Source organism: Stegostoma tigrinum, chromosome 2 (genome assembly GCF_030684315.1).
Source record: "Stegostoma tigrinum isolate sSteTig4 chromosome 2, sSteTig4.hap1, whole genome shotgun sequence".
Lineage (NCBI taxonomy): Eukaryota > Metazoa > Chordata > Chondrichthyes > Orectolobiformes > Stegostomatidae > Stegostoma > Stegostoma tigrinum.
The window spans coordinates 145997114-146021956 of record NC_081355.1 but is presented as its reverse complement, the minus strand read 5'-3'; the positions used below and the strand labels follow the sequence as shown (position 1 = coordinate 146021956).

General features: G+C 40.7%; 1 protein-coding gene across 14 annotated transcripts in view; it reads right to left on the bottom strand.

The window, feature by feature from the left end:
* Positions 1 to 24843, bottom strand: part of kmt2ca (lysine (K)-specific methyltransferase 2Ca) — a 489348-nt gene that overhangs the window by 109169 nt on the left and 355336 nt on the right. For 12 of the 14 annotated variants that reach the window (XM_059639788.1, XM_059639789.1, XM_048520987.2 and 9 more), the window contains 6 exons: positions 20095 to 20229; positions 14784 to 14903; positions 12698 to 12831; positions 4323 to 4518; positions 1321 to 1425; positions 919 to 966 (listed from right to left, as the gene is read on the bottom strand). In XM_059639788.1, coding sequence (XP_059495771.1) covers positions 919 to 966; positions 1321 to 1425; positions 4323 to 4518; positions 12698 to 12831; positions 14784 to 14903; positions 20095 to 20229 — 738 coding nt within the window. The remainder of the gene's footprint in view (positions 1 to 918; positions 967 to 1320; positions 1426 to 4322; positions 4519 to 12697; positions 12832 to 14783; positions 14904 to 20094; positions 20230 to 24843) is intronic. The other 2 variants (XM_059639790.1, XM_048520996.2) reach the window with 1 other exon arrangement.

The window sequence follows — 24843 nt, the reverse complement described above, 5'->3', positions numbered from 1 at the left end:
TCCAGTACTCTAAAACCTCATCCTTAATAATGGGCTCTAAAATCTTACCAACAACTGAGGTCAGACTAATCGGTCTGTAGTTTCCTGTTGTCTGCCTCCCTCCCTTAGCCATTAGCCATTTTCCAGTACTCTGGGACCCCTCCTGACTCCAATATTCTTAAAAGATCTCCACAAATGCCTTTACAATTTCCACAGCTACCTCCGTCAGAACTCTGGGGTATAGAGCATGGGATTCAGGTGATTTATCCATGTTCAGATCTTTCAGTGTCCCCAGCATCACCTTTTTAGGGACAAGCCCTACACTCACCTCTGTCTTGACTCTCTTTGTTTTATTTGTTTTAAAAGCAAGATCTGGTGCATGGTCCAAGAACCCATATTGAAATGTTATCTTTAATCTCCAAACAAAAAATGCTGCCCCTATCCAATGCATCTTTAAAGGCTGCAAATCTGTTCAACCCAGGGATAGGTTTATTTATTTGAGGATTTAGAATGCTTCTCCACATTCTATTCAGATGACAGTCATAAATTTGTTCTTTTCCTTTCAAGATGTCACTGTTATCACTAAGTTCCCCAAACAGACCATTGAAACTAATCACCAAATCCACAGCAGAAGCTGGCTATATTTTCAAATGAATATTAGGATCCTGGTTCAAGATCAATACATCAACAAACTGCTTGAATTCAGAGTTATTCTATTTTCTAGAGCCAATTTTAAAAAAAATGCAGTTTAGTCACTTGTGCTAATATTTGAAGCAAACAAGTTAGCCATGGTACAATTTGTTAGTGATACAGAACAAACAGACAGAGCAGTGATAAGGAGGTTCTCAAAAAAACACACACACAGGCATGCACACTTGCTCTGGAGAAAGACAAAAAGCACCAGACATGGGACTACTGCTATCCACCATTTAGTCTTACCAAATGGAGAAGGTGAATTCTCGACCTGGAAAGTGCATAAATCAAGACCTACGGGACCCAAACCAGATAAAATGGATGAATAACTGGGAAATAAAGTCCAAACAAAAACGAAAGAAGCACACATAATATACCCAACTGAAGAGCATGCTACAGTTATTGGGCAGTAGAGATTAAAGCAGCACAATTATTGATTATTAACATAATTGCATCAAGCAGCCAAGCAATTTACAGCAAAAGAATTTTGGGAAATATATACAAACACAAATGTGTTTTATGACAAATCAGAACCAGAATAAAAGCAACAGAAATTTATGTAAGTTGAAATGCTCAAACTTCACAGGAAGCCATTCTGCCACTACAAAGATGCTGTTCATGAACTCAACAATGTTGCACACAACATACCAGTCTCATCTCCTGTTTTGTCCAATTCATCAGAGAGTATTCCAAGGATATCATCTTCTGTGGTTAGGACTTCTGAGAGATCAGCTAGAGGGTCCTCACTGCTACCTACAGAAAATCAAACTTCTCAGTTTAGCACAGTATTAACTTTCACATTTTTTTAAATTCACTCGTAGAACAGGGATATTACAGGTTGCCAACTTTTATTGCCTGTTCCTAGTTGCCTATGAGAAGGTTGTGGTAGGCTGCCTTCTTGAACCACATCAGTCCACATGCTGTAGGTTGACCTATAAAGCTATTCGGAAGGGAATTCCTCAAGTTTGACCCAGTGAAAATGAAGGAACAACAATATATTTGCAATTCAGGATGGTGAGTGACTTGGAGGGGAACTTGCAGATGGTGGTATTCACAGGTATCAGCTGCCCTTGTCCTTCTAGATGGAAGTGATCATGGGTTTGAAAAGTTCTATCACAGGATTTTTGGTGAATTTCAGCAATGACCATGTAGATAGCATACACTGCTGCTACTGAGTGTCAGTGGTGGAAGGAGTAGGAACAGCGCCAATCAGGTGAGCTGCATTTTCCAGGATGATGTCAAGCTTCTTGAGGGTTGTTGGATCTACAGCATCCAGGTAAGTGGGGAGTATTATATCACACTCCTGGTGTGTGTCTGTAGATGGTGGACAGGCTCTGTAGGTGACAGGAGGTAAAAATTCCTTGCCTCAGACCTGGTTTTGTAGCCATTGTGCCTATGTGGCGAATACAGTCATGGTCATCCCAAGGATTTTGGTGGCGGGGGCGGGGGGAGGACACGGACGGGATTCAGTGATGGGTAACACTATTGAATGTAAAAGGGTGTTGACTAGATTATCTCTTACTTGAGATGGTCATTGCCTGACATAGCACCTTTTCAGTTGGATGCAAAAGATCATTTAATATTATTGAAAGAAACATATATAATTTCTTTGAATCCTAACCAACATTACTTCTTTGGCCAATAAGAATACCAAGGATATTAGTATTTGTAAAGGATGCTGGCTACATAAATGGCTATTATGTAGTCAAAGTTCAACATCTTAAGTTGTTTCAATGATAAATTTGTTCTAGATCACTGAGTCAATATTAATCATAAGTGCAGCCTGCACCATAGTCAAAGAAAGTATCAGGTGAAAAGATTACATGAAAGTAGAAATTTGATGATCCCGTCATAACCTGGGAACGTCCTTAATGTGAATGTTCAAGCAGTTTTTGAATCTGATCCAGTCAATGTAACTTATTTTTGAAATGATTGATTAATGTGTGCAACAAGACAAGTTACATCTTGACATAACAATAACCAATGATAAAGGTACCATTCTGAGAACGAATACACCTGGATGATGATAGCTGCAAGTGGATTAAATATGACATATTACATAAGTGAGATAAGCCAATAAAACAAGATCCAGTTAATTTCGAAGGAGACACCTTAAGTAAACCAAGCGCTTAAACAGACCACCAAAGCCCTGGCAATGAAAGAAAACCAAATGGGCCACAATGTACATATATAGGCTAAGTACATTTTAAGGTCTAACAAATGAAAACAAAAAGAAATTCAATCTTAAATGGATTGCTAGAAATACAAAAAAAAACTTTACAAGGTGTAGAGGCAAAAGACAAGAAAATGACGTCAGATGCAGTAGAATCTGATAGCACAGCTAAGAAATTACAGAACGACCTAAATAAAACTTGCATGTCGAAAAATGGCTTATGCAAATTAATGTAGCTGTATGCATGTGCTCATATATACATGATGCTGAGCTAGCTGGTGAAGAGGTTGATCTGAAAGCTTTACTGGACTCCATACTGACCACGTTCACAGCCTTTGTACCACAGCGATAAAAGAAAATCAAGCAGAATATTGAGGGCAAGATAAACACAGCCGGCCAAGCAGCATCTCGGGTCCAGGCCCGAAACGTCAGCTTTTGTGCTTCCAAGATGCTGCTTGGCCTGCTATGTTCATCCAGCCCCACACTTTGTTATCTTGGATTCTCCAGCATTTGCAGTTCACATTATCTCAGAATATTGAGGCACTTGTGATTAAGCAAAGTATTCAAATCACAAGGGAAATAACAATATGCACCCTGGAAGCAGAGAAGGAGGTTCCGATGTCAGCAGATTGAGCTTGATGAAACAAGGTTATAAAGTTTTGGCTTTCAGGCCAGTAAGTCTAATTGAAGGAAACCATTGGCAAGCAAACTACTATGTAGAATTAAAGTAGTTAACTTTGAACACTAAGGTAAAATAGCAACTACAAATGAGGGGAGGGATGTATTAATGGCAAATGCAAGTTTAAGACATATAAACCACATACAGAATAAGTGATACAGTCAGTTATGCTTTAACGCATGTTTCTTCAACGCAAATTGGCTTTAACTTGATTGAAGAGTTTAGACCGCTGTTTGTGGAACGCAAACTTTCCTACCTGTATTTGGCTATAACGCAATTCCAGCCCCATTAGTTTATATGGCACGGCTACTGCACGTTTTTCTTATAATGCGAGATCTCTTGAGAACAGAGCTATCATGTTATACCAGAAATGTCTGCACCTGAAATGGCATTCTCCAAGCAGGGTAAGTGGGTCAAAACCTCAGTGGACTCTTTTGGAGGCACAAGTTAATAGGATGATGGAGAGACTGTATATTATCCGAAACAGGAACAAGAGTAGGCTATTTAACCTCTTGAGCCTGTTCTGCCATTCAATAGCATAATGACTGATCCAACATTCCTCACACCCAACGTCCTGCTCTTTGGAATCACTTTTGTGGCAACCTATGAGGCAAAGCTCATTTGTACTTAACTGTGCAGTAAGATGTTCAACAAGTGTAGCAAATTCAATATTAATTTGTATGCTGGCAAACTCTAAGTCACAGTATGGCTCCTCTAGATGGCAAAAAGCACATAATGTAGTTATTTACTTCCTTAATGGGAAATATTAATAACTGAGTGTTGTGTGCCTACACATACCTTGTCCTCCCTGATGTTTTGTTGCCGCCTGAGTTGTGGCTGAACTCAACAGTGGATCAGAGGAAGGATCCAGGAAACTCATATTTGCATTCACAACTCTGTTTGGTGGCCGAGATAATTCATCGTCAGATAGAGCATCCAGACTCAGTTTGCTGTGTTGACTTGCAAGAAGAAGATTTTTTCCAAAGAAGGCTTCCTGTACAGGGAACAAATTAGGCAACAAAATAATGATATTAAAACAAGTGTACTCCAAAATAAACAAGAGTTTTAATTTGGGAGAGATGGAGACACAGTGCCAACATCTCTGGACTAGTTATCCAGAGGCCAAGACTAATTCCCTGGTGGCATGGATTTAAATTATACCATGGCAGTTCATGGAATTTAAATTTTATATCATAAGAAGTATGAAAACTGGAACTGAAAATTAGTCCCTGTAACAATGGCAACAAAATAGTAAATGTTATAAAAACCATATAGTTCATTAATGTCCTTTTGGGAAGCAAATCTGCCATTCTTGCCTGGTGGTCCCTTACATGGGATGGTAGGCCAAGAATAAGGTGGCTGTCTCCTGACTGCTCTCTGATATGGCCTAGTGAGGAGGACAGCCTTAGGTTATAAGGACAGACAGGCTGATCATATGGGCTGGTCAGTAGCAAATAGAATTCAATCAAGATAAAGGTGAGCTGTTGTACCTGGGCATGACAAACAAGGCAAAAAAAAAACAACTAAAAAGAATCAACCACCAGACCCTGGGAAGCACCAAGGATTACAGGGGCATTGGCAGGCCTGTACAACAGTCCTAAGGTTTAAAAGTACCTTGGGAATTCACCAAGGATCATCAGACAGCATCTTCCAAACCCACAACCCTTTCCATTTGGAAGGACAAAGGAAGCAGACTTATGGAAACACCACCACCTTCAAGTTCCCCTCCAAGCCAATTACCATCTTGATTTGGAAATATATTGCTGTTTCTTCACTGTCGCTGGGTAAAAATCCTGGAATTCCCTCCCTAATGGCACTGTGGGTCAAACTACAGCAGGCGGATTGCAGCAGTTCAAGAAGGCAGCTCATCACCACCTTCTCAAGGGCAACTAGGGTTGGGCAATACATGCTGGCCTAGTCAGCAACACTCAAATCCCACAACTGAATAGAAAAAAAAAACCAAGCAGGTGGAAAACGTGTTTGAAGAGGTCTATGGGAAATGTGCCTTTACTACCAGATGCACAGAGTTTGATAGCAGGGACGTTTGCTGGAACTGTATTAAAAGTTAGTTAGGCCACAGCTAGGAGATGGTGTGCAGTTTTAGAATTCACATTATAGGAGGGATGTGATAGCACTGGAGAGGGTGTACAGGAGATTTACCAGGCTATTCCCTGGGCTGGATAGTTTTAGGCATTAAGTGAGATTGGACAGACTGGGATTTTTTTTTAAGACCATAAGAGATTGAGAAGGGACATTACTGAGATGTATAAAATTGTGGAGTGGCATAGATGGGGGAAAGACAGAAATAAACCTTGATGAAGGGATTAATAATCATAGGACAGAGATTCAAGATTTGAGGCAGAAAATTAAGAGGGAATAGGAGGAAAATCTTGAGAGGATCTGGAACTCACTGCCTTCAAAGAGCATTTAGAGGCAGAAACCCTCACAATATTTAAGAAGTCGTTAGATGTGCATTTCACTGCTGAAGCATACAAGGTTATGGTCAAGTGTTGGAACGTGGGATTAGAATTGTTAGGTGGTTGTTTTTGACCAGCGTGGATGTGCTGTGCTGAAGGGCCTTTTTTCTATGCTGTAAATCTCTACGACACTACAGATAGCGACGGTCGACAATTGTTGGCCAAGTCAGCAACATCCACATCCCATGAAAGCAGAATTTACAAAAAAAGAAATCATAAATGGCCTAGCTTTTGGTTGGGTGGAGCCAATGTCTTTCCTTTCTTTAAAAGGAAATATTTAAATTTTGCCTTTTGTTCACCTTTTGATACATACTGCTAGTGAAATGATGAAAAATGAAAGCACGCTACTTGCTTGATTCAGCATTCTGAAGGCACTGGCATAGCACTTTCCTTCAGAATGCTGAATCAAGCAAGTAGCGTGCTTTCATTTTTCATCATTTCACTAGCACTATGTATCAAAAGGCGAACAAAAGGCAAAATTTAAATATTTCATTTCATGAGTTATACTGCATACTTTACATATTTTGGTTGGAGTTGACAAATCAACTAAGGTCAACGCCAGAAACTAAGAATTGTATTGACCTTTTATTCTAATAAATGCATTTGAGGTAAGACTGTTTAGAGGAATAACAATACTGCATGTAATTCTGGTCTCCCCGGATTACGAAGGATGTGGTGAAACTTGAAAGGGTTCAGAAAAGATTTACAAGGATGTTGTCAGTGATGGAGGATTTGAGCTATAGGGAGAGGCTGAATAGACTGGGGCTATTTTCCCTGGAGTGTCAGAGGTGGAGGAGAGAAGCTTATAAAGGTTTTCATGAGGGGCATGGATAGGGTAAATAGACAAGGTCTTTTCCCCAGGGTGGAGGAATCCAAAACTAGAGGGCATACATTTTAGGTGAGAGGGGAAAGATTTAAAAGGGACTTAAGGGGCACCTTTTTCATGCAGAGGGTGGTGTGTGTATGGAATGAGCTGTCAAAAGAAGTGGAGGAAGCTGGTACAGTTACAACATTTAAAAGGCATCTGGATGGGTATATGAGTAGAACGGGTTTAGTGTGATATGAGCCATATTCTGGCAAATGGGACTGGATTTAATGGGTGTGTGGTTGGCATGGATGAGTTCCACTGAAGGGTCTGTTTCTGTGCTGTATATGTTTCTGTGCTGTATACCTCTGACTCTAACACTATCGTTGCATGACCATGCTGTGGGTAGTTGATGGCTCACGGTCATTACCAAAGGAATGCCCTTTTCCCTACTTTGAGAGTCATGACCTGATTTTGAAACTTCAGCAAAACCGGTGCCAGAAACATCTAGCTGTCAACACAAAGCAAGCTGAAGTGCACTGAGGTGACTAAGCTCAATTCTGCATTGCTGGCTTATTTGATTTATCGCCTAGAACTTGCAGCGCAGCTTTAATTCAATGCCAGAAACTAACCTACTGAGATCTGCAGAAAATCTACCCAGCAGTACAAAACTCAAGGGATATTGCTGCTTAAAAATTAGGGGGCTACATTTGTGGACAAATATTGATTTACTCTCACGGAATAAAACAGGAATTCAACTTTTATAACCTGAAAATGTAAAATTTACAGGACCGGGGTGAGAGTGAGACTAATTCAATAGCCCTTTCTCTGAATCAGGATAGACACAACAGGACAAATGGTTCTTTTCTATGCTGTAAGATCCCTTTAATTTGGTGTCAAAGTTAAATCTGTGGATGAAGGTCAGGGGAAAGAAAATAAATATCAGGCAAAACTTAAAGTAAAACCCAACCCCATATGGAGATACGAATCAACAAATGGTGAAGAGTGCTCGATGGCTGGGAAAATAGATGTGAACAGTATTGCTCTGCTTGGCACAGGAAGGTATTTTTCATAATACTCAGCAGAGCACATTTTCCATCTTCTGATAGACATCAGCATAGGCAGCAAAATGGCACCACCTACAGTGATCTTAGCCACTGAATAAAAGATCCACTCCTGTTTACCTGTTGCTTCTTTTCCACGAGAAATCCTCATCTTGGATCTTATCTCCTTGAAGGAGGACATACATTGCCCAGCTCCCTTAACCACTTGAACAAATCTTCTCAAAACTCGCTAACTTGAACAAAGTCTCCAACTCCGAGTTAAGCGTCAGAAACTTAAAGTCTATATTAGTTATTTAAATAGTCACCTTAGGCAAAAGAAAAAAATCCATACCTAACTACTACGCAACAGAGCCCTGTCCTTGACTGCCCCTTGTCTGAAGTTCCAATTCACCCCAGCCAAACTGAACTGACTAGGCCCTGACTCGACAAGATCACCCACTGCAGTACCCAACTCACTCATTCAGGGCTATACATTAACTGGCCCTTATTTATGCAATAATAGAAAAATGCAGTTTGAATATCCTGAAGATTTTCAGTATGAGTGAATGAATGCTTACCAGAATATGGCAACTAGTGCTGCAATGAGGGTGAGTGGTTTGTCTTCCCCGACCATCTCTCTCAATGAAAAAGGAGTCTGATTTCAGGTATGATTCGCATTTCTGAAGAGAATAGGATTGAAAGGCCTGGACTTGGCCAGGTGGAAAACAGCAGGAGTGTGGCAGGTCAATACTGCTTGCTGCTCCTTGCAAAGTTGTCTCATACATATACTGTACTTTTCAAAGTCTGTGTTATATGTTTTAATGTTAAATCAGTCTATCTCATCTATTTTCTAACTGGTTGTGGCTTGATTTGGTTGTATGAAGTACCTTGCAGGATAAATTCCATTCAGCTTGCTTAATATTTTAAATTCAGTTTAAAATAAAATCTGGAAATAAACACTTATGATCAGTATCATGAACCTGACGAGTTCATCTAAAAGGACATACTTTGTTTCTCAAAGCTAATTATGGAAGGAAATCTGCCACTGTGAACAGGTTCTTTTCTACATCTGACTACAGTCCCAGGGTAATGTGGCTCATTTTTAAGTATCTTCTGAACTGGTCCAATATGTCAATCAGTTGGTCCACCATTACTTTCTAAAGACTGCTAAGATGGGCAAATAATGTAGGACATAGCCTGAAATGTTTAAAAACAAATAAGCTAATGGCTTTAACACCCATGACAATTATGAAACAAGCTGTCTACAAATCCAGAACTAAACAAAGCTGTGTGAACACATCTTGGTGCAATAGACAGATTTCTCAGAAGCATACAAAGAAACTAGATTACTTTAAAAAAAAGTTAGTGTTAGGTCCAGACCTGAAGTGTTTGGATAAAATACCAAAAAGGTTACTTAAGTCTGAGCACATTTTAGATCAGGTGTATGAGCATGACTCCAGGAAGAAGCTATCTGCAGTTCCAGTCTAAGTTAAATCACAAGTTACTTAAATCTGATGAGGTGCTACAGGACCTCATTAAGTACTGTGTGTCACGAGGGACATGACAGATGTTGAGGTTAGGGACAGATGTTTGATTACTCTAGGTCAAGTCGGCATAAGGAGTGCGGGGGGGGCAGGTGTTGGGTATTCTAAAAGGCATTAGGGTGGTCAAGTCCCCACATTCAGATGGGATCGATCCTAGGTTACTGAGGGAAGCGAGAAAGGAAATAGCTGGGGCCTTAACAGATATCTTTGCAGTATCCTTGAGCACAGGTGAGGTCCTGGAGGACTGGAGAATTTCTAATCTTGTCCACTTGTTTAAGAAGGCTAGCAAGGATAATCCAGGTAATTATAGACGTCAGTGGTGGGGAAGCTGCTGGAGAAGATACTGAGGGATAGGATTTATTTACAGTTGGAAGAAAATGGGTTTATTAGTGATAGGCAGCATGGTTTTATGCAGGGAAGGTCATGTCTTACCAACTTGATAGAATTCTTTGAGGAAGTGACAAAGTTGATAGATGAGGGAAGGGCTGTTGATGTCATATACGTGGTCTTCAGTAAGGCATTTGATAAGGTTCCTCATAGTAGGCTGATGGAGAATGTGAAGTCACATGGGGTCCAGGGTGCACTAGCTAAATGGATAGAGAACTGGCTGGGCAACAGGAGACAGAGTTGTAGTGGAAGGGAGTTTCTCAAAATGGAGAACTGTGACCAGTGGTGTACCACAAGGATCTGTGTTGGGAGCACTGTTGTTTGTGATATACATAAATGATCTGGAGGAAGGTACAGGCAGTCTGATTAGCAAGTTTGCAAAATGACACGAAGATTAGTGCAGTAACAGATAGTGAAGGGGACTGTCAGAGAATATAGATAGATTGGAGAGTTGGGTGGAGAAATGGCAGATGAAGTTCAATCCAGGCAAATGTGAGGGGATGCATTTTTTGGAAGATCCAATTCAAGAGCAAACTACATAGTAAATAGAAAAGCCCTGGAGAAAATTGGTGCACAGAGAGATCTGGGTGTTCAGGTCCATTATACCCTGAAGGTGGCAACGCAGGTCGATACAGTGGTCAAGGCGGCATACAGCATGCTTTCATTCATCGAACGGGGTACTGAGTACAAGAGTTGGCAGGTCATGCTGCAATTGTATCGGAGTCGGACTTTGGTTTGACCACATTTGGAATACTATGTACAGTTCTGGTCACCACATTACCAAAAGGATGTGGATGCTTTGGAGGGTGCAGAAGAGGTTCACCAGGATGTTGCCTGGTATGGAGGGCACTAGTTATGAAGAGAGGTTGAGTAGATTAGGTTTATTTACATTAGAAAGACGGAGGTTGGGGGGTCCTGATTGAGGTCTACAAAATCATGAGAGGTATAGGCAGAGTGCATAGCAAGAAACTTCCCCACACCCCACCCCGGCCCCAGAGTGGGGGACTCAATTACTAGCGGTCACAATTCCAAGGAGAGAAGGGAAAAGTTTAAGGGAGATGTGTGGGGAGAGTTCTTTACATAGAGGGTGGTGGGTGCCTGGAACGTGTTGCCAGAGGTGGTGGCAGAGGTGGGCAAGATAGTGTCATTTAAGATGCATCTAGACAGATATATGAATGGAACAGAGGATACAGATCCTTGGAAAACAGGCAACAGGTTTAGATAGAGGATCTGGATCATCGCAAGCTTGGAGGACCAAAGGGCCTGCTCCTGTGCTGTCATTTTCTTTGTTCAGACAGGAAATTTGATGTGAGTATTACAAGAGGTGCATTGGGGTACTATACAATGTGTGGTTTTGAGCACTATACAAGAACTGTTCATTTTCTTTTTGATCCATAAGACATGTTTTGGGATTAATGACATGATGCTTCTGTTACGTTTTTAAAAATCTTTGAATGTGTGTTATTATGTAGACAATTTGATCTTTTTTATTTTCATTTCTTTTATTAATAAACTACTGGCTCATCAACTGGAGTTGTGGATAGTGTGGAGGCTGTTGTAGATTATGATGGGACATTAACAGGATGCAAAGCTAAGCAAAGAAGTTTGGATGGAATTCAACCCAGAAAAAAGTGTGACGTGATTCATTTTGGAAGGTCAAATTTGAATGCAGAATACACGGTTAATGGCAGGATCCTTGGCAGTGTGGAGGAACAGAGGGGATCTTGGTGTCCATGAAAATAGATCCCTCAAAGTTGCTACCCAAGTTGAAAGGGTTGTTAAGAAGGTGTATAGTGTATATAGGTGTATAGGCTTTCATTGGCAGGGGAGAATTAAGTTTAAGAACCTAGAGGTTATGCTGCAGCTCTACAAAACCCTGGTTAGACCACACTTGGAATACTGTGTTCCGATCTGGTTGCCTCATTATAGGAAGGATGTGGAAGCTTTAGAGAGGGTGCAGAGCAGATTTACCAGGATTCTGCCTGGACTGGAGGGCAGGTCTTATGAGGAGACATTGAGGGAGCTAGGGCTTTTCTCATTGGAGCGAAAAAGGAGGAGAGATGACTTGGAAGGTGTACAAGATGATGAGAGGCATAGATAGAGTGGATAGCCAGAGATTTTTTTCCCCAGGGTAGAAATGACTATTACGAGGGGCCATAATTTTAAGGTGATTGAAGGAAGGTATAGGGGAGATATCAGAGGTAGGCTCTTTACGCAGAGAGTGATGGGTGCGTGGAATGCACTGCCAGCAGTGGTAGTGGAGTCAGATGTGTTTGGGACATTTAGGCGACTCTTGGATAGGCACATGGATGATAGTAAAATAAAGGGTATGCAGGGCAGTTTGATCTTAGTAGGATAATAAGTCGGCACAACATCGTGGGCCGAAGCACCCGTACTGTGCTGTACTGTTCTATATTCTATGTTTCTCTCTAGGCAACAATGAATAATAACAACCTCTTTCAACTTTTAGAAACTGTCTTATTCCCTTTCCACTAACCATTATTTTGCTTTTCCTCCCTACCTCACCAATTCGAAACATTTACAAACTTGAGACTTTCAAATCTGAAAGTGTTTTTTTGGTGCAAGATGATATCTACCAATAAATGCACTTAGCAGCACAGTGATGTTACAAACTGTAAATTTTTTGAGTTGGAATTAGAAAATGTCACAATTAAGGTTTTTAATATCACTCAGAAGAACATAGTTAGGTGAGACCACTGCAGAAAGCTGCGCTTTGTTAGAATGCTCTCACGTCTAAAGCAGCAAAATGTAGCTTCCTTCACTGAAACACTTAACTTTGAAGCTAATTAGACAATTGTGATGAGTATATAGTGACGTCCACTTCTTCAGAACACGTTAGAAGTCTTGCTTCGAAATACACAGCAGATGGGAAAGCACATTTGTTAAGTAAATATACCTGCAGATATGCTGGAAAAATCTCTTCTAATTTGTTCTTTTTCTTCCTGTATCGCTTTTTCATTTTCTCCACAATCTCAGGGGCAACAGCTGCCTCATCGCCAGGTAGCTCTTGTAGTTGTTCCACCCAGCCTACTGCAAATGAGAAAAGAACTTAAATTGTTTACACCTGAAAATAATGTTGCATGATCCAATTTTGAGCATAATGACAAGATAGAGTCACCACTTGAGAACAGGTACTCTCCCCACCCCACCCCCCACCCAATTTATGGGACTTGGGCCAGCATTTACTGGCCATTCCTAGATGCCTTTGAGAAGCCAGTAGTGAACTGCCTTATTGAACCACTGCAGTTCACATGCTGTAAACTGACCAACAATGCCTCCAGGAAAAGAATTCCAGGATTTTGAAGAAGTAACAGTGAAGGAACGGTAATATATTTCCAAGTGGGGATGGTGAGTGGCTTGGAGGGGAACTTGCAGGTGGTGGCACTCCAAGTTTCTGCTGTCCTTGTCCTTCACGAAAGAAATGGGTGTGGGTTTGGAAGGTGCTGTCTGAGGATCTTTGATGAATTTCTGCAGTGCAGCTTGTAGATCATGCACACTGCACTCATCCAGACAAGTGGGGAGTATTCCATCACACCCCTAACTTGTACCTTATAGATGGTAGACAGGCTTTGGCAAGTCGGGAAGTCAGGAAGTGAGTTACTTGCCACAGTACTCCTAACCTCTGAATTGCTCTTGTAGTCACTGTGTTGATGTGGTGAATCCAGTTCAGTTTCTGGGTCAATGATAACCTCCCCAGGATGTTAATGGTGGGGGATTCAGTAATTAAAACACTATTTAATGTCATGGGCTTGGAATGTGATGTCTAAGGATCTTGGTGACTTTCTGCAATGCATTTTTATAGATAGTACACACTATTGCTATTGAGCGTCAGTGGTGTAGGGAACAGATGCTTGTGGATGTGGAGCCAATCAACCGGGCTGCTTTGTCCTAGACATTGTAAAGCTTTAGCGTTGTTGGAACTGCACTCATCCAGACAAGTGGGGAGTAATCCATCACAATCCTGGCTTGTGGCTTGTAGATAGCTGGCAGGATCGAGGAGGTAGGAGGCAAGTTACTTGATGCAGCATTCTAAGACTGACCTACTCTTGTAGCCACTACATTTATGTGGCAAATCCAGTTGACCTTCTGATCAGTAACAGCCCGCAGGATGTTGATAGTGAGGAATTCAGTAAGTGCGACACCAGTGAATGCCGAGCTGTGGCAATTAGTTAGTCTCTCATTGGAGATGGTCATTGCCTTGGCATTTGTGTGGTGCAAATGTTAGTTGTCGTTAATCAGCCCATGCCTGGATATTGTCCAGATCTTGTTGCATTTAAACATGTATCTGAGGAGTTGTGAATGATTCTGAATATTGTGCAATGATAAGCAAACCTTATGCTGTAGGGGAGGTTATTTGCAAATACAGAAAGAGCTCATTATGTGAATGGACAGTCCTGTGGTTTTAACGAAGATCAGAGGTTTCACCACAGTGAACCGATTGCTGATGACATCATAACATGACATTTCTTTGAGTGCTTTCTGCTAACGTAATTGAGTTAAGAACCTTAACTGGATACGTGATCTTTTAGCATGCAGAATACAAGTTCCCGCTTTAGACAAATGATGGATGATTTGAGAAACTTGATATACATTGTGAGGGGAACATCAATATTCATAAGTTCTGATTCAGGTTTTCTGGGCATTAAATAATGTAAATCTCAAAAGAAGTCTCATTGGTACTTGCCAAAAAATATCTTGGGTGCCCAGATTGTCTAGCACTCATGAGCAGTTGGATTATTTCCCCTTTCTGAACACAGTACAAAACTAAAATACAGTATGAATACTGGAAATCTGAAATAAAAACTCACAATGCTAGAAATGTTCAGGAGGTCAGGACGTATGTACAGAGAAATGAACAGTTAATATTTCAATCAGCTTCCCAAGAACACTAATCCACGTGATTCCAAGTACCTGTATTTTTTTTTCTCTATGATAGGACATTTGCTTCAAACCACTTCCTACATACTGGATGGATCACTTACCATCCTCCTTCCCAGTTATCATTTCAGAGACTGAACCAGTGGAGTTCTTCCTTGACAATGAACGTTTTGTCTTGTTCTGTCCTGTCCGGCTCCTCTGACGTACCATGAACCCACCAATTCCTAAGAGTGAGGCAAGTAAATATATCAAAATGGCTCTGAACTGAAAATAATAAAGACTGCATCATGTTATAATTCTTAAACTTATACCTACAGATACAATTAAGAGCTTAAGACATAGAAGGAGAAATAGGTGCCTCTGATTCTAGACTGTCCAACAAGGGGAATGGATCTCTCCGCATCTACCCTGTCAAGTCCCTAAGATTCTTACATGTTTCTGCACGTCACTTCCGATTCTTCTACAGTCTGATGAGTACAGGCCCTACTGACTCAACTTCTCCTCAGAAGACAATCTATATCTGGTATCAGCCTAGTGATTCTTTCCTGCCTCCAATGCCAGTACATCGTTCCTTAGTTCAGGGGCCCAAAACTGCGCTCAGTATTCCAGAGATAATGGGAACTGCAGATGCTGGAGATTCCAAGATAATAAAATGTGAGGCTGGATGAACACAGCAGGCCAAGCAGCATCTCAGGAGCACAAAAGCTGACGTTTCGGGCCTAGACCCTTCATCAGAGAGGGGGATGGGGAGAGGGAACTGGAATAAATAGGGAGAGAGGGGGAGGCGGACCGAAGATGGAGAGTAAAGAAGATAGGTGGAGAGAGTGTAGGTGGGGAGGTAGGGAGGGGATAGGTCAGTCCAGGGAAGACGGACAGGTCAAGGAGGTGGGATGAGGTTAGTAGGTAGCGGGGGGTGCGGCTTGGGGTGGGAGGAAGGGATGGGTGAGAGGAAGAACCGGTTAGGGAGGCAGAGACAGGTTGGACTGGTTTTGGGATGCAGTGGGTGGGGGGGGGGAAGAGCTGGGCTGGTTGTGTGGTGCAGTGGGGGGAGGGGACGAACTGGGCTGGTTGAGGGATGCAGTAGGGGAAGGGGAGATTTTGAAACTGGTGAAGTCCACATTGATACCATATGGCTGCAGGGTTCCCAGGCGGAATATGAGTTGCTGTTCCTGCAACCTTCGGGTGGCATCATTGTGGCAGTGCAGGAGGCCCATGATGGACATGTCATCAAGAGAATGGGAGGGGGAGTGGAAATGGTTTGCGACTGGGAGGTGCAGTTGTTTTTTGCGAACTGAGCGGAGGTGTTCTGCAAAGCGGTCCCCAAGCCTCCGCTTGGTTTCCCCAATGTAGAGGAGGCCACACTGGGTACAGTGGATGCAGTGTTCCAGTCTTGTTTAGTTTTAGTATTACCTCTCAACTTTTATACTCTCTCTCTAAATAAGGGCCAACATTCCATTTCCCTTCTATTTTTGTAATTCTGTCCAGAATGTCCTTTTCCTTGATCATTTTCTCTAGTTTGCTCCCGAAGAAGCTGAATTTCTGCCCAGGTGTATTTCGCTGTAGAGCTCACACTTTGGTTACCTCACTCGAATTCCTTTTTGTAACAGAGGATATTGAAATTAAGATGTGGCAGGTTCTATTGCTGCAAAAAGTATCATTACTGAGTTGAATTCTCATATATGCACTAATAATTTTTAACATGGTCAGTACAAATGTGCTTTCACCATTGTAGTGTCCAAGGTCAGGTTTAAATAAAGCTTGATTGCATCCTTTATGGCGTGGCTACTCAACAGGTAACTTTATTGAATTACCAGGGTACTCAATTTCAAAAATCAACTAATACCCTCCAAGCTGTTTCGTTTTGGTATTGTATACTTGTATTTACAGTTTGCCAATAAAGAAAACTGGTAAATGTGCTTAATTAGAACAGATACATACCCATATGGCATAAAGAATGAAAAGACACAGCAAAACCAAGGTGAAGGCTTAATGTGTGATTATATACATGGTTTTTAAGAGGCTTTTAAAAGGCAAGAAGAAAGGTGCAGGGGCAGAATTCCAAGGGGTACGAAGCATCTTCAGGTTCAACTGACAGTAGAATGGAACACCAGTTGGGAGCAAGCAGTGTTGACTGGGATATGTTGCCAGAGTATGTTGTTCACAGATGGAAGGATGTATAGAAAACAAGGAACGAGGATCTTTAAGTCAATTTAGTGGCACACAGGAGGCCAGGAGACCTTCACAAAACATGGTTTACAATTGTGTAGTTGAAGGGGTTTCAATAAAGTGAAGGTTGTGAATCATTAGGGCAAGGAGTTCCCTTTTCCCCACCTGACTGCCTTACCATAGGACAGCAAAGGAGATTTACATGACACTTAACAGATTGGGATGAATGGGTTATACTAAAATTCATAATGTGAAAAAGCCACAATTAACAAAAACATTAACAAAACAGGACTAATTGTTACTACAACATTGTCTCCTTTCTCCATTTACATGAGACCTCACAGCAACCATAGTTAAAAGGGAGCATGACCTCCCAGGCATCTACAAATGATGCTCCTTGCCAGCATGTTCAATGTCACCCAGTATTCATTCTTCTAATTATTCAATGCTCCATGGGAATGTTAATCACCTCAATTTAGCACCTCCCCATAGCAGTATGAGATTGCAAAACACATCTCATTATTTTTCAGTCTCGTGTACTGATGCCCCAGTACACTAAGCCACTCCTGAAGCAGCTCTCAACAGAAAATAGTTAATTGAGGATTATCATCACATTAGCAATATACTTGTTTTGTGGTGCTTAGCAAATTAAAACATCACTGCACCTCCGAGTTGAATGAATGCAAGTTTAGTGTGACAACAGTAACTTAAAAATAACAATCAATTGAGAAGGTTCCTGTTCAAGAAATAAAGCTGGGGGAAAGGTAGAAGAGGATCTGGAGGATTATACTAGCAAATAATATCTGAAAGAAAGAAAAGGCTTGCATCTGTATTGTATATCTCATCACCTCAGGATGTCCAAAGTACTTCTTCATAGTCAATTTATGCATAACAAAATTCAGTTTTACCTTTTATTTTTTACAATATAATTTGCTGACCCCTTTGTAACATGTAAAAAAGCTTCAGGCAATTAAGTGATATCAAACTGAACTCAGAAGTTACAGATCCTGACAACAACCCAATAATCATATTTCAGGTTTATGGTCAGAACTAGCCAGGTGCCCTCACCAAGCTGTTCCAGCACAGTAACAACACTGTTAGTTGTACACCAATGTGGAGAATTGCCAGGAAGCTGCTGCCCACAAAAAAAACCCAGAAAAAAAATCTAATCTCGCCAATCAGCCTACAATAGATCATTGTTGACACTGTTGCTACGTGGCACTTGCACAGCAATTACATGTTCACTGACATCCTGTTTAGGTTCCACGAAGTACAGTCAGCTACTGACCTAATGACCACCTTAGTCAAATCAGGGAAAAAAAAGACTCTAGCTGAGCTCAAAAGGTGAGTGAGCGTGACAGCCTTTGATTTTATCAAGTATATACCAAAGCTGAAGTCAATGCTAATAAGGTCAAAAATTCTTCACTGGTTCAAATCATAACTAGCACAAAGGATGGAGCTCATGATGCTTGGAAGTCAATCATTTAAGTCCAAGGATAATACAGCAGGAGTTTGCTCAGTTAGTGCCAAATTAAATACCATAGCCACAATCAGGTCAGAAGTTGTCAAGTCTGGTGAGATTAACTCACTCTCGATCACCTAAAATCTGTCTAGCATCTACAGTGCACATGTCAGGATGGCTGAATCTATAATGACACTCATCTAACTAAATACCATCAAAACAAAGCAGCTCACTTGATCTACCACGTATTCACTGTCTCAATAGCAGCACACTGTACAGTATTAAGGGTGCACTGCAGCCACACATAGGCTCCTTCAACAGGCATTTCCAAACCCATGACATTATTGTATAGAAGCTCAAGGGCAGCAAATGCATGGCAACAGAACCACCTGCAAACTCCATTCCAAGCCAAACCATCTTGACTCGGAAACAAAAACAGAAATTGCTGGCGAAACTCAGCAGGTCTGGCAGCATCCGTGGGAAGAAAGCAGAGTTGCAAATCCCAGTAACTCCTTATCAAACTCAGAACCAGACTGCTGCTCCTTCATGGACACGGGTCAAAATCCTACATCATCATTCCTAACAGCACACAATGTATCTATGCTAGCAGTTTAAAAAAACGGTGACTCCTCAGCATTTTCTCAATGGCATCGAGGCATGGGCAACAAAGGCCAAGACTTGCTGGTGACATTCACATTCCAAACAAAATGAAAAAAGACATGCCTGCCCTTGAAATGCTCCTCACTGTGAGTTAAAATTCACTGTTAATTTTCAATCTTGTAACATTATTTTAAGCACAGCACGGAAATCGTTTGACCAATGCCATCATTTTTGTATTACTTTTTATTTTACTAACGTTGCACTCAACTGATTAAATTCTATCAACAACACTACGATAATGACAATATAATCTTTATTTATCATCTTGACTGAGGAATAAACATTGGTCAAGACACTAGGGATAATATCTTAGCTCTTCTCCAAAATAACTACAGCAACCTTTATATCATGTACACTACTCAGGTAGGCATCTGTTGAACATTTGTTTCTGCTCAGATAGTTCAGTGAACCCTCAGTGTGGCAACGGGCTTTCATGATCAAGGATCCGAAGCAGGACTGGAATAAGATATTTTCTGACTCACAAACAGCTGAGGGTTCTATATCTGCAGAAAATTACCAACAAGCACAGAAAAGAGATATCAAGTGAACCTGAAATAAGAGTCAGGTGCCATAAATGACAAAGGAGTGGGAGGCAGCTAGGCAGAAAATAAGTAAGAGGAAGAGCAACTGCTGCAAATCACCAACAGATTTCACTGTTGTCTGGCACTTACTGAGCTGCTTTTACACATCAATTAAAACAGAGGGTGATTCATTATTTTCAGTGTCTGCCAAGTATTTTAAGACGTTACAAAAGCACTTTGCCTGTATTCAATTTTAAACATTTCTATTGTCAATCTACATCAAGTGTTTAATAAAAATATAATCGCGGGACTCAACTCGAGGTGTGCCTAGTTCACAGAAAATAGTTACAGAGATAGTAGGAACTGCCAATGCTGTTAGAATCTGAGATAAATACGGTGTGAAGCTGGATGAACACAGCAGGCCAAGCATCAGAGAAGCAGGAAAGCTTGACGTTTTGACCTGAAACGTCAAGCTTTCCTGTTCCTCTGATGCTGCTTGGACTGCTGTGTTCATCCAGCTTCACACCGTGTTATCACAGAAAATAGTCTTTAATTTAGTTTTACTTCAGAGTCTGGTGGATTGTTTGTTTTAATCAGATTCTTTACCAGGTCTGTATGGTTTCCTTTTCCTCTTCTTTAGGCTGTCAGACCCCTCAGCTCCCTTACAGTCATCATCTACTGGTTCCCGCTCTGGACTAGTAAGTGTATCAGATTTTGCATCACAGTCCATTAGGTCAGCTGCTGTAAATTTAAGATTCAACAGTTAACTGAAGGTACCATAGGTAGCCCTTAATTCATTTTCACACAACATAGTACTAAACTGTGTTGAAAATACATTCAGAGGTGTTCAGTTAACTGTCCCCAAAGCAGTCTTCATTACATGACTCGTGTCCAAACTCTACACGCAAGTAAGAATTAGTCACCTCATGGAAGAAAAACACCAGCAATAGTGTGTCTAACAAATGTCTATCCTGGATAAATCAGGTCAACTTTCAGACTACATTTTTGGTTACCATAACTGCAGAGGTTGCACTCACAATCCAATCAGTGAGGTCACTGCCTTAACTGCTGAAGATTGCTGCCTGCACCAAGGATTAGGACCATCCACATCACTGAGCAATTCAAAACTATTTTAAAAACAGCAAAACTAATAAAATGCATTATTTTTCAAATGTTTCTCTGATCTGCAGTTTTAAATGTTGTGAGATCTTACTCTGCCAGCCAAATATCATGGGTCTGCAATGTGTATTATATTTTTACAGAGCCAAGCAGGGCATTGGAGGGATAAGGTGAGTGGTGAGCCAAGACAAATACCAAGTGGGGAGCAAGTGAAGCAGGGTAGCATGTAGGGCTGACAGTGCAAAAATGACATCTCTTCCGACCGTGACAGGAGGCAGAGAGTGGTTGTAGATGCTAAGTGTTCTGCCTGGAGGTCAGTGCTGAGTGGTGACCCACAGGGCTCTGTTCTTGGGCCTCTGCTCTTTGTAGTTTTTATAAATGACTTGGATGAGGAGGTTGAAGGGTGGGTTAGTATGTTTGCTGATGACACAAAGTTGGAGGTAGCATTGATAGTATCGAGGGCTACTGCAGACTTCAGCGAGACATTGACAGAATGCAGAGCTGGGCTGAGAAAAGGCAGATGGAGTTCAACCTGGATAAATGCAAAGTGATGCATTTTGCAAGGTCAAACTTAAATGCTGAATATAGGATTAAAGGCAGGATTCTTGGCAGTGTGGAGGAACAGCGGGATCTTGGTGTTCAAGGGCATAGCTCCCTCAAAGTTGCCACCCAAGTGGATAAGGTTGTTAAGAAAGCATTTGGTGTTTTGGCTTTCATTAACGGGGGATCAAGTTTAAGTGCCGCGAGGTTATGCTGCAGCTCTACAAAACCCTGGTGAGATCACACTTGGAATATTGTGTCCAGTTCTGGTCGCCCTATTATAGGAAAGACGCGGAGGCTTTGGAGAAGGTGCAAAGGAGGTTTACCAGGATGCTGCCTGGACTGGAGGGCTTGTCTTACAAGGAGAGGCTGACTGAGCTCGGACTTTTCTCTCTGGAGAGAAGAAGGAAGAGAGGTGACCTGATCGAGGTGTACAAGGTAATGAGGGGCATGGATAGAGTCGATAGCCAGAGACTTTTCCCCAGGGCAGGATTGACTGCCACGAGGGGTCATAGTTTTAAAGGTGTTAGGAGGAAGGTATAGAGGAGACGTCAGAGGGAGTTTCTTCACCCAGAGAGTTGAGAGCGCATGGAATACTTTGCCAGTGGAAGTCGTGGAAGCAGAGTCATTAGTGACATTGAAGTGACTGCTGGACATGCACATGGACAGCAGTGAATTGAGGGGAGTGTAGATTAGGTTATTTTATTTTTGAATTAGGATTATTCCATGGCACAACATCGTGGGCCGAAGGGCCTGTACTGTGTTGTACTTTTCTATGTTCTATGTTCACACCTGTCGGCACTATGGATGCCAACTTCCTGGTCCATTTGTACATTGTTAACATTAGTGGCATTGATTACCTGGACTGGTATGGTGGTAGTGAACACACAGTAACTTATAGAGAGCGGGACATAACACCAACACTTCATCGGAGGCTCACTGATAATGTTACCTGGAATGGTGACGAAACGTCTGAATACTAACCTTCCAGCTCAGCGAGCTAACTCACATCCAGACACAGTAACTTTTATCATTGCTGTCTCTAATCCTTGCATTTTAGAAGATTGTTGAATTATTCTGTCTAGATGTAGATTATGTGGGAGAAACATGATTTCATGACTGTTAAAGACAGACAGAATTTTTCAAAGAGTAAAGCTAGCAATGCACTAACGACTAGATAATCTGTTTCAATCATGCTAGTTGAGATGCAACTATTGACCAGGGCACCAGTAAACAGTGTCCTGTTCTTCTTTGAAATAATGTTAAAAGGAGGTTGGACTTGGACTTAACATCTCAAATAGATAGCACTAGTATTACTTGAACTGTCAGTTTAGATTTGCTTTCAAGATGGGGGATATATTTGGGATACAGGTACAAATTTTAAAGTGAAGCCTGAAGTATAAGAGAGATTTGAATGCAGAGACGTTTAGAGTTTTAAAAAATAAACTTTCACCTTTCTACATCTTTGTCTAGCCTATTCACTGGTTTAGACTTCTAACCACTTGAATATGCCTAAACTACATTGTAGAAATTATTCACATCTATGTATATACACACAAATATCCTTCAAATAATTCTGTTCTTACTTGAGAGGATAACAATTGTGCAGAAAGTGACCAAGAAGCATAAAGTATATGTGAAAGTAGCTCCCTCCAGAATGATAAAGATTTTGCTGCTTTTCAACTTCATACTGTACTGAACTTCGAAATTATGCTAAGTTTTGGACCAAATTTTGATTTTGATAGGCTGAAAACTACACTAAGAATCACAAAATTAATTTACTAGTAAAATATTCACAACAAATTGGATCCTAATTTTATTTAGCCAAATTATTTGCATTTAAATTGGCTATGGTTTATCCTTCATTATAATTCTACTTCTAAATATTACACACAATGCAAGAATTGATATACTGAAGCTTCAAAACGTAGATACTGAAGTTCAGAATATGCGCAGTGCTCAGGTGAAATGCAATTTTATAAGGGTGCGTTATGGGCAACACCACTGCCAGCTGCAGTCGAGAACGTGCACACGCAGAAACACAGCTCTGCAATGTGTTCTTGTCCAACAATTAATTTCATTTAATTTTGCTTAGCAGTAGATGTTAGTCCCAAGCCCAACAACATACAAAAGGTACAACATATTTATGGGGGCAACTGAGAGGCTGGCTTAAATAGGTCAGTTCATATTTCCTGCTCTTAAAGATTGGTAAAGTTCCTGCTGAGTGAAACTTTACTTCTCTTAATTTATAATGTGTGTCAACTAATGTTTTAAAAGAACACAGAAATCATTTTCTCCTTGATCATGAGACTGACTGTTTTGAAATAAACAACATGTTCTGTCCTGGAGGAATTAGGTGTCTGAGAGTGTTTGACTTGTGTTTTAGGTGCATCTTCACATGTGGAGATGGATCATATCAACAACTTTTAATGGCAGTGGTCTATCGACTTTATTGGGAACACATTCCGTATTTATAAACCAACAACTGGTTTAATAAGGCATTAAAGATTTAGAATTTAACCAGATGGCAGATTTCAAATAGAATGTTTATGGATATCTATTGGATATTAGGAATCAACAAGGATGCAATGTGAAACAGTAAAAATATTAAAAAATGGAAGAAAAACAGAGGGGGAAAAAACAACTTCTTTTTGCAAGTAAAGAGAAACTGGATGCAGCAGCATTCAATTTAAACCGCCGAGTTTATAAAGCTGTAGTTGTTGGCACCACAGAAACCCTATATTAATGCAGATAAAAGAAGCTCCGTTGTAAACAAAACATCTTACTTAAAAATAAAGTTTCCAAATTAGCAGATAAATTAGAATGAATCCATTCATTCGGAATTAAACTATGCAGTTCAGTGGGTTGTACAAACTCTGAAATGCACCCTCTTTTTCAGGACAATTCTGGTTTATTGGGGACTCTCTATGGGCACAATGAGCCTTGTTTGGTTGGGAATTTATTTATTTTTCATTCACCGCTATGCTCAAATTGAGGCCAATCTGCCACACTATTTTTAAAAAAAGGTCTCAGTTGTGATCTACATTAATACCTGAAATCTCATCTAAAGAAACCACTAACTTATTTGCTGAGTTTCTTACAACTTTATGGACAATCTCTGCAACAAGTTTTAAAAGGGATTGGGAACATGATGAGCAACAGTAGCGCAGCACAACAGAAAAAGCAGAAGAGCGGAGCATGTGGAAAAAGGGAACACAAAAGAAAAGCAAAGAAAACAAAAAGAAATTTCTAACAAGAAGATAACTTGCGTAGAAAAAGAAATCTTGGTTACAAATATAGCAAACAAAGAAAGCAATTAAATGATCCTGAAATTGAGCAATCTGATTTTGTGTGAAATATTATTAAAAAAAGCCCTCATTCCTCGAAGGCACAGGCATCTCAGATGAGGACCTGAATAACAGAATAAGCATTAACTAAATTAGGGCAACATTTTTTGTTTACTTATTTAATTATTCTTTTCTCTTAAATGTATGACTTGAATGCTTATGAAACACATAATATAATGCAGCAATTTGTCTGCTATTAACAAAAGGAGATAACAAACTGTAACTTTCCTTCATTGAAGTTTCTGCAAATGAGGATTAAGTATACTCTGAAGAGTCAGAAGTAGAAATACTAAGTGGAAGAGCTAAAGCCATGATGGTGCAATAAAGCACAAGACTGAGATTTTGATAC